The 11,087-nt window shown below is 43.2% G+C and overlaps 1 protein-coding gene across 2 annotated transcripts in view; it reads right to left on the bottom strand.

Moving 5' to 3' along the window:
• Window positions 1-598: 598 nt before the first annotated feature.
• Window positions 599-11,087, bottom strand: part of LOC111871980 (titin homolog) — a 46,260-nt gene continuing 35,771 nt past the window's right edge. For both annotated transcript variants that reach the window (XM_023865427.2, XM_023865428.1), the window contains 2 exons: window positions 7,894-8,513; window positions 599-4,432 (listed from right to left, as the gene is read on the bottom strand). In XM_023865427.2, coding sequence (XP_023721195.1) covers window positions 1,812-4,432; window positions 7,894-8,513 — 3,241 coding nt within the window. In that variant the 3' untranslated portion in view covers window positions 599-1,811. The remainder of the gene's footprint in view (window positions 4,433-7,893; window positions 8,514-11,087) is intronic.

Below are 11,087 nucleotides of genomic sequence, written 5' to 3'. Positions count from 1 at the left end.
TAAATAGCCCGCACTTACATGGAACTGAAGGTTATGCTGTATGCACAAGAACCCGCCATTTCAAACTATTCTGAACCAATCCAGTACAGTATACAGCCTTACACAATATTTTCTTGTGATCCAATTTAAAATCACCCTCACTTCTAAGGTTAGGTCTCCCATGGTCTCTTGCAGTCATGTCTTCAGACCAATCTGTATCCATTTTCTCGGTTCTCGCACGTCAGCCGCTTCTCCCATGCGTCCCATCGTCCTAGAGCTGACAAAGCTAATATTATCTTGTGAAGAGTAAAGTTTGCTTGTGATAGCGGTATCATGAAGACTGAACAGTTTCATAGCCGGTCTTATTAAACTTACAGTTAGCAGGCCTGTCAAGGCGTGCGAATACGTCGCCAACTGGGATATCGAAAGTCTGGGGAGTCCGAAATATTCATAATGATCACGTCATTCCAGAAGCTAGGGCGCAGATTATTCTAGCAACTCTCATTTTGTCTGATTGCCGAAAATCTTAAAAGAAATATATTCATTTTAACATTAGAGGGACAGGAATATTCTAACTGATGCTCTCGCAGAAGGAATGGTTAAATGACGCAAAATAATGTTAATTTTAACGCCATATTTATTGACCGTTTGAACAATAATACATAAATATACTTACACAATCTTGTTACACTTCGACTGGGATCTAATAACTATGGACTTATAAACTCATTCTTTAATTTGTAGAATACATTTTTTAAGAACGTGAACATAACACTGGCATATTGTGTCTTTCTTCGCAAACCATTTTAGGTAGCATGGGCAGAAAACTTTATTTCTTACCTTGCCAGGTCCAATAACTAATTTCTGGAATCTGCTGGGGTTCCTTAAAATACAAGAAAATCGCCAGCACAAAATTAAAATTTATTAAATGGAAAGGAATTCTGGATTAAGATTAGGGCGCTTTTCACTCACAATTGGAGACCGTGATTTGCACGTCTTTAAGATAAGGAAATGGTGCAACTAATGTATTATTCAGCTGGATGTACGCCTGCTACCTTTGAGATATTCTATGCACAAGTATATTGCCAATATCCATTTGATTTAGAGTGACGTAACATTGATACAATGTCAGAACTTTGCACGTTGCAGTGACTTCGGTAAATGCAACTGCTGGAGATATTACATAAAGTTTTATATTTACATATGTAGGTAAATGTATCAGAATAACTGTAGAATTATTAAGATTTGAAAAAGGCACTCTAGTGAAGAGCCACACCACTTCTTCATATTTGGCCCATCAATCGATCAGTAAAATTATTGCATCTGTCCGAAAATATATTGAATTTCTGGAAATTAAAATTAGTTGAATAATAAAACAAATATATTAATATTTTCTTTAGTTATTATTCGTGATAAACGTGTTGCGCTGCAACAGACGGAGCGTTTTTACGTTAATTTTATTACAACTTTGACGAGAGGTACAGAACTTCTACCCCTCCCGACCTTACTTTCTACAGCTACACAACTAACAGACTAACCAGTCTCCAGTTCATCGACAAGCTTAGCATTGTACCTTGAACTAATGAAAAGAAATCTTAGAGATTTTTTAAGTAAATTAGTCTAAAAGAAACTTTTCATATACAAGGAGAACTGTAAGGAGTACGGCGCCACTCGCTGCTGCAAACTACCATTAATTGGACCACAAGATACATGTACAGATTTAGCCCCCTGATGACTGGCTCTGTTGCATACAAAGTTCAGTTTAATGGAATAAGTCAAAACGAAACTTGACACAATCACAGTTCCAGATATGCATAATGTCTGCAGTATTATTAACTGCTCCGTTTCCAAGGTAATGAAGGTAATTTTGGTAATCTTCTCTGTATGGCTTTTTGCAATTGTCGGTATACCATGAGGACTAGGACTGGAATTGCTAGGCGTTCATCCTTGAAGGCGTACAGCCAACAAGCCACGAGAAACATGGCGAAGTCTGCAAGGTAGCCGACAACTGAGCGCCATTTCCTTTTTGCCACTTGCAACTGTTCATCCTGCTTAGGAAAGACGGCACGCGAATTCTCGGGTTCTTCGGGTCCATGCCTCTCCGGGAAGAAACGGTGTTCGAAGCCTGGAAAGCGTCTGGGCAGTTCGGCAGGAAATCGCTCTGTTGAAGGCACACGAGAACGATCTTTCGAAGATTGTCGACTGCGAACAAGATCAGGAGTTCTGGATTTTCTACACCGTGTTGGTGGTTGCTGAACTGGAGTAATACATCTATCATATTCTCTCTGCTCTGCTGTAATTGGAGAAGCGTATCCACCATATAAATTCTGCTCTGCTGTAACTGGACCAGTATATCTGTCAGATGCACTTTTCTTTGTTGTAGTAGGAGCTGTGTATGTGTCATATGTATTCTTCTCTGCTGTAACTGGAGCTGTATATCTGTCACGCGCATGCTTCTCTGCAGTAACTGGAGCAGTGTATCTGTCATGTGTGCTCTTCTCTGCTGTAACTGGAGCAGTGTATCTGTCATGCGTGCTCTGCTCTGCTATAACTGGAGCAGTGTATTTGTCATGTGTGCTCTGCTCTGCTGTAACTGGAGCAGTAAATTTGTTATATGAACTCTGCTCTGATGTAACTGGAGCAGTGTATCTGTCATGCGTGCTCTGCTTTGCCGTAACTGGAGCAGTGTATCTGTTACGTGCACTCTTCTCTGCTGTAACTGGAGCAGTGTGTCTGTCAGGTGCACCCTTCTCTGCTGTAACTTGAGCAGTAAATTTGTTATATGAACTCTGCTCTGCTGTAACTACTTGCTCCTCCAAACTAAATTCTAACTCTGGTTCTGCCTCTGGTGTTCGCGATACCTGAGGAGTGGGTGTCGGTAAATTTTCCCCCTGGTTCTGTGACATCGAAGCAGCAGCCTTCATTTCCGCAGTGTTGAGGTACTGTCTGATAGTTTTCTTCGGACGAGCATGATCACGAATGATGTCTCCGTAGTAGTCGGCCACCGCTCTACTCGCCTCTGTGTCCTCTTCGTTAGAGGATTTACTTATTAGCATTAGTTTATTCTTGGACGCTTCTGCGGATAAAGCAGCCGGTGTTCCTGTGTGGATGGTTCTTTCTGTTGCAAAGATGATGGGAGCTGCTATATGGGTGTTAGGTCTTGTTGGTGAAATCCGAGATTCGATTGTAGAACTAGCGATCTGCTGTAAGAAAGGTGCGGATTTTGAAGGTATTGATCTTATATCGTCCTGCACTCGAAATTCTTCTGCATTATATACTTGTTGTTCTACAGGTTGAGGCAGTTCAGGACTCCGTGGCTCGAAAGGAGATGATGGCCAGTGAGAATGTCTCTCAGAAATAGAAGAAGGCACCAAGTCTTTCGGTAGACTCTCTCGAAATGACTTCGGAGGACTGCGTTCCAGTTCTCGTATAGACAACTCGTGTCTCGTATCTTCCAAGTCCTCTTGGAATTTGCTGTTGTGCTTCAAGATAGATTTTAGGGCAGTAGTGGCATCGTCGGTGGACCATGCTGTATGTTGCCACTCTGAGGCTCTTGCCAGAGGAACCTCTACACTAGACGCATAAGGAACCATATCCCTTGGATGATAAGTATCGTCTTCCTGTTCGGCGAACCTTTCAATGTGGCGGGTGCCTAAGCTGCTAGGATGGTATATCTCCTCTTCTTCTTCCATACTCTTGTACAGCTCTTCTTCTTCGTCAAATTCACTGCTCTCCTCTTCTAATGATTCTTCTTCTTCTAATTCTTCATCTTCATATAATTCTTCTCCTAATTCTTCCTCCTCAACATCCCCCTCGTCCTCTTCTTGAAATTTCACTTTCCAGTCTCTTTCCTGTATTTCTTCCCCCTTTTCACGTGCTTTTGTTTTAATCCTTTCCTCTTCCCTGTGACCCAAAGTGGAGTGATATTTACTTTCAGCTACTTCAGTTGCTGTTTTTATCCGTATCGCTTCAAACACTGTATCCTCTTCTTCCTCAGTGGTAATTTTAGCAGGCTCCTTCCGGCTCAGTGTCGACTTCATGTCAAACTCAGGCTGTGGCAATGATCTCGTCGTATGAGACGCGGCTTCCAAACTGGCCCGCCTGTCTTGCACTGTCCTTTGCTTTCTTTGGTGCCACGTCAGCTCTTGTATTGGTGGATGTTCCTGCACTTTCCTAGAAAACTCTACAGCTACTTTCCAACTGATGGAAGGCTCTGCAGATTTTTCGTTCGTGACCTCCTTCCTCTGCCGCGCCTTTTCCGCCTCCTCCGCAGCCACTGCCTGGTAGAATCTCGCCATGGCCTGCTCGTGAAGGAGCTCTGTGGAGCTGACAGCATTCCGCAATGGAGAGGTCACCCAAGGCTCACCACCTCCAATCTCCGGAGCCGACAGAGACAGCGGAGGCGGTATACTGGAATCCCCGAAAATCGCGAAATTCGTGTTCCGTTCGGCATCTGGAAATAGAACATGAAATGACACTCCTATTGCAGACCTAATTATCTTCATCGTCCTCGTCTTTTCCATAGTCATCATTATCTTCGACGTTATTATTATTGGATAGACTTGAAAGGATTCTGACGATGGTATATACTGTACTTCTTTTGGCTTATTTTGGACTTCACTCATCGTCTGGTATGTAAAAGACAAAAGACCACGACGTTCGGAGACTGGATCTGTATCCGTCTTCAGGTGGATAGGGAAGGATAAACCTACCCAGTTGGGCCCGTTAGAAAGAGCTAGTCTCAATCACTGAACAAACTCCGGTCTGTAGAAAAACAACCTATGAACAACCGACAACCGGTTCCATCAGTGGGAGAAAAGAATAAATTCACAGTAAAAACATGATAGAAAATTTGTGCCAAGCATGCACTTGTCAACAATGTAAAGAAACAGAAGTATATGTTAAATTTCATGAATTCAGTTAAAAACGAAAGCAAAAACTGGATAATGCATGCCTAATCTGCGTGGATAAAGAATCGTGCCACCATGGCGACTTCCTGGAATCAGACTAATCCCCGGAACAAAACTTGCAGGAGTAGTGGAACCACTAATATTCATAAAATTATATTTTTGATTTGTTAACCTCTTCATGGATGAGGGGGATCCATATGGGAGAAATATCCAAACTGGGTTGTCTGATCGGATTGGATGAACATGCCACATGAGCTGATTCTTTGTACTTTCTGTATCTGCTGTTACTTTCAACATCCAAGATCCTAGCTTCATCCCAGCTTACCCTGTAACCTTCTTCATATGCATGCTGAGCCAACCTGGATTTCTCTAGAAGACCCTGCTTGAGATTGTGCCTGTGTTCACGGAAAAGCCTCTTGGCACGGTGTACATCTCGTATGTCAAGGGAATCTCTGAGAAGTTCAAGCGCATAGATAAGAGTATAATATTAGGGCCGTCTTCAAAACTAGACACATTTTACGATCTTCGCTCGTGAGAACGAGAGCAAAAAGGGATCCTCAACAGACGGCGCAGTGCGTCTGTAGCATTCCTTGTCAACGTGGCAGAAGCTACATTGGTGAAACAGGCAGATCACTGGCTGTTCGAATCCGTGAACACAGGCACAGTCTCAAGCAGGGTCTTCTAGAGAAATCCAGGTTGGCTCAGCATGCATATGAAGAAGGTCACAGGGTAAGCTGGGATGAAGCTAGGATCTTGGATGTTGAAAGTAACAGCAGATACAGAAAGTACAAAGAATCAGCTCATATGGCATGTTCATCCAATCCGATCAGCCAACCCAGTTTGGATATTTCTCCCATATGGATCCCCCTTATTACGCCGTGGTGACAGGGGGCGTGGAGGTAACCCTCCTTACCACCACTTATTATTATTCTTCTGCGACAGGGGTGGATTGCTTGTCTCACTGCTGTCACTATCTTGTTAAATTTTAGGGAGGGGCTCAGGTAAATTTACAATCACTGACGTAGCTACCGCCTTGGCATGAGTTTGCGATTCTCCTACAGGATTCGGGAGATGCAGGAACATTCAGGGAGGAGGGTAACACTTGAGGGGAGGCTATGTTCAATTAACATCACAGCGCATTTCTATCCTACTCTATTCGCCTATGTCGCTATATACATAATATATACACACTTTGCCGACGTCTGCCGGTTCGCATTACATGTGGGTTATTATCCTGTAGTACACCTTAGTTCTACTCCTGTCACCCTGCTATTGGGTATCCTATACCTCTGTCTCTCTTTCTCTATAAACCTAGTCCATCTAGTTTTCACTTTCTCTCCCTAGGGTTTGCACTTTAATATTATCACACTTAATGTTCATGGCTTATATGAGTAAGTCCACTTACTTGAGCTGATGAAACAGGCACACACCACCCCAACCTCTACTCAGCGCCATCTCTCTCTCTCGGCCATAGCCTCCGGCTGAACTCTTTGACAATTAATGATAATAATTTTTCTGATCGATTCCTCTAGAGTTTATGTACCCTCTTTTTGCTGACTCGCTGGGTTCCGAGGGCGTATTCACCCGCCCATCCTGACGTGATTTTGGGTCGGTGTGGCCCACTCATTGGCTGTTTATCGAAAGGGGGTTGGCTCTTTCAGGTCTACCGCCCACCCGACTCAGCGTTTTCCTCGTGTCATAGTTTTTATGACTCACTTCATATAGCTTCTTCCTCAATGTCAGCGTTATTACGCTGTCGCGCTAACATTCTGATTACTAAGCTATAGCCTGTTACACTTCTTTGCAAACCCAAGCTTCCTGGTACGTTTCATCATTTCTATTTCTTAATCTTAAAGTCTAGATACACTTATTCCACATTACCCAAAACAGCATATCTACTTGTACATAACCCTTGCGCCATAACACTCCTCATCAATGAAGAGGTTAACAAATCAAAAATATAATTTTATGAATATTAGTGGTTCCACTACTCCTGCAAGTTTTGTTCCGGGGATTAGTTCGATTCCAGGAAGTCGCCATGGTGGCACGATTCTTTATCCACGCAGATTAGGCATGCATTATCCAGTTTTTTCTTTCGTTTTTAACTGAATTCATGAAATTTAACATATACTTCTGTTTCTTTCCATTGTTGACAAGTGCATGCTTGGCACACATTTTCTATCGTGTTTTTACTGTGATTTTATTCTTTTCTCCCACTGATGGAACCGGTTGTCGGTTGTTCATAGGTTGTTTTTCTACAGACCGGAGTTTGTTCAGTGATTGAGAATAGCTCTTTCTAACGGGCCCAATTGGGTAGGTTTATCCTTCCCTATCCACCTGAAGACGGAGAGAGATCCAGTCTCCAAACGTCGTGGTCTTTTGTCTTTTACATTCCAGACGATGGGTGAAGTCCAAAATAAGCCAACAGAAGTACGTTATTATTATTATTATTATTATTATTATTATTATTATTATTATTATCATTATTATTATTATTATATCTTTAAATATTTTACAGGCGCAATTTTATTACATTTCAATTTCATTGATTATACTTAGGCTACACATGAATTCGGTTCATTGACTGTTTCCTGGTTTACTTTACAGCGCTTTCAAATACAACAGCTTATTTAGCGTCCAGTATTAGGACGATAGAGCATCGCAAATTATGAACTGAGAGGGATGTGGATGCAATCAGTTCAGCCCAATCACAATGAACTCTATCAACGTTTATCTGGAGCCGTAAAGATCCTGTAAGAATAGTCAATATCTGAAGAGTGATTCGAACCCGTAAAACCTCGAATTCGAAACAGGTGTGTTATACATTCGACAGCTCTAAGAAGGGGAATTAACCTTAAAAAAATGCGTTTCCTCGCGCACAGTCGTACATATAGGAGTGCTCATATGTGAATGGATTGTAGTATGTTATTTTGCTATGTGCATATGGGGGCCAAAAGAACATTTCTGGAGAAATTTTTGTTCTTGTTAGTACTACTACTACTACCTTTTTCACTGCGCATGTCCCTTGTCTCAGGCAGGAGGACTAGCATCAATTCAGAACTGCCATGCAGAAGACTGTCGTCCTCTCGAGGAAGGAGTGGAGATGTGAAATTCTGCTTGCCGTCATTGAAACTCCCCTCCGACACGCCAGAGTCGTGTTCCCCAGAGCTCTCTCGTCTTCTGGCAACAGAAAATTGTAGCGAGGCCTTCAAACCCTTCTCGGATTCTGTCGGGGCTTCCCAAGATCGAGGCCGTGGGGTCCAGATATTCTCTAATTCCAGCTCATCTCTACTGGTCTCTCTTTGCCTTCTCACAGCTTCAGGAATTTCGCTCTCTCTATTCTTCCTTCTTGTAACATCTGGAATTTCGTGTTGATTTACTGAACGTCTCTCTTCAATCCTTTCAGTTAACTCGCTCTTTAATTTCTTCCTGTCAACAGCTTCTTTGTCAGAAACTACAATCTTCTCCTCATTTTCCTTACTCTTGTTAATCTCCTGTGTCTCTTTGTCCTTCCCCACTAAGGAATCTTTTGAACGCTTATGTTCCCGTTGCTTGTTGTCCGGTTGGTCAGGCAGGGGAATGTCAGTTCGGTTTCCGATACCTCGAGCTGGGGGCTCCAACAACCTATGGGTCAAGCAGGAAATTATATGGCGATAGCATGAAGTAGGGCTAAGGGAAAAGTGAAGTCGTCCCTGTGCGTGATTAATTTAGCATCGGGAATAAAGACATATGAAGGGGAGAAGGTACAGCTCCATCACTCTTGACCTCGGCACTGGACGGAGGAGAGATGTCAGCTTCACGCTTAGGAAATAACAGCCGGTGTCAATTGGATTGGCAGCTGGGTGGACCCCAGGGCCGGTATGGAGGCTGTGGAGTAGAGAAAAGCCTCTTGTCCCAGCCGGAAATCTAACCCCGGCCGATATGTTCTCTAAACTACAGAGGATGGACAAAAATATGGAAACACCCAACAAAAAACACATTACCGTGACTAATATGGTGTAGAACAACCTCTGGCTTGCAGTCTGCTTGGAATGGATAAATAGAGGTCCTGTATGATTTGCAAGGGAATCTTGTACCATTCTTCCTGCAAAACATGGTAAGCTCTGTCATCGATGATGGAGGTGGATAGTGCGCACGCAGATTGCTCTCCAAAACAGACCACAAAGGCTCAATAATATTGATATCTGGCGATTGTGGGGGCCATGGTAGACGTGACACTTCATCTTCGTGCTCAGAAAGCCAGTACTGGACGATGTGAACTGTGTGAACACGGGCATTGCCGTCTTGGTAAATAGCATCGCCATTAGGGAACAAAGTTTGCACCATGGGATGGACCTGGTCGCCCAAAATGGTCACATAGTCGTCGGCAGTGATGTGACCTTGCAGGGTAATGATGGGTCCAACGGAATACCACGATATGGCTGCCCATACCATGATCGAATCCCCGCCATGTTTCACTCTTGGCAGCAAACAATCTCGATCGTAAGCTTGGGATGGCGTTCTCCAGAGGTAAGTCTGCCAGAAGTCGGAAACAGTGTGAAGGTGGACTCATCCGACCAAATGACCATCTTCCATTGCTCCATAGTCCAGGTTTTAGGACTTCGGCACCACATTCTCCTCTTAGTGGCATACTGATCACTGATGAGTGGCTTTGGAATTGCAGGTCGTCCAGAAATACGCTGCTTGTGTAGTTCCCTTCGTACTGGTTTGGTGCTGACAGGGTTTGTGAGCGTGACATTCAGTTCGGCAGCCACTTTTGCAGCTGTAGTCCTCTTATTTTTCATCACAATCCTACGCAATGTTCGTCTGTCTCGATCACTTAACACACATTTCCGTCCAGCTGGTGTTTATCGGATGCGGTAAGAATTTTGGATACTGTGCGTCGCGAAATACCAAAAACCTCGGCTACCTTGGTTACGGAAGCACCCACCATATGGGCCCCAACAATTTGCCCGCGTTCGAATTCTGTTAGCTTTGACATGATGCACTAGAAACTGCACAGAACACTGTCTCGACAAAAAATGAAGCTTGCAACGTATTGCGGAGGTTGTACAGGTAGTGGTGTTGGGCAGATACGACCGCGTGACCTACAAACGTCGCTAAAATAAACACTTCAATTCAGGCATACATTTCACGAGGTGTTTCCATATTTTTGTTCATCCCCTGTATTTCTTTTAGAAAAGTCTTGTTTTAAATAACACGAAGATATTCACAGCGCTAGGTGACCAAATGACTTTACGAAAACAATTTTCCGGCCATGCCCTAATCAGTCGTAACTCCTACATAAAAGACAATGAGTGTATATTTAAGTAGCAAAAATATGATTCAGGCCGGGCTTTAAAATTTCAGAGCTTCTATATTAATAGAAAGCCAGTAAAACACCAATAGGCTGCTCTATTGGAATATAAGTGATTTTCTTGGACCTGAGGTTCTCACAGCAACAACTATGAAAAGTACGAATTTCTGGGTTGTAAAGATATGTAGTCTGGAAAAAGCGTGACGTTTCGGAGGAACATATCGCTTCCAAGAATAAGCAAAGCAAGAAGCCAGCAAGAAGCAAGCGGTAAGCAGAGAAGTATTTGCTATTTCTTGGATGAGATATCTATGTCCGAAACGTCTGTCTTTTTCTTAACTACGCGGTGCTAGTACTCAGAAGAAGATAAATTTTTGTATTAGAAACTGGATCTGAGAAAACTGATATGGAAGGTAGACTGGAGCTTCATGCCTACTTCATGGAGCAGCGTTTTTCTTGATATGCAAATACTCGTTCTGCTGGCAAAGGAACTTCCTGTCTGTTAGGGAAGCCGAAGGTTTAATGACCGTGTCCGCAAGAGCCCGCCACTGGACTCTGTACTCATACAGATGGGTTAAGTAAATACCCCCACACACATGCCCTTTCCCTAGGACGAATCATATTACTATCGTCCGGGTTATATCTAAATTTCCGTAATTTCCGCCAGGCCTTCCAGCCAAAGCGTTGAACACGCATCTCACATCTCCCACTCATGATACATGCCCGCCAATTTAATCCTCACAAATCTGATTACCTTAATAATGCTTGTTGAAGAGTAGAGATTAAGAAGTTCTTTTGATTTAGGCAATTTTCCTCGTCCTCGTGTTATTTTATCTTAGATCCAAACATTGACTGCAGCACCTGTTCTCAGACGGGAGCCGGGATAGCGACTGGCTACGGGCTGC

This window comes from Cryptotermes secundus, unplaced genomic scaffold (assembly GCF_002891405.2).
Source record: "Cryptotermes secundus unplaced genomic scaffold, Csec_1.0 scaffold2529, whole genome shotgun sequence".
NCBI classification, from domain to species: domain Eukaryota; kingdom Metazoa; phylum Arthropoda; class Insecta; order Blattodea; family Kalotermitidae; genus Cryptotermes; species Cryptotermes secundus.
This window is presented reverse-complemented; position numbering and strand designations above follow the sequence as displayed.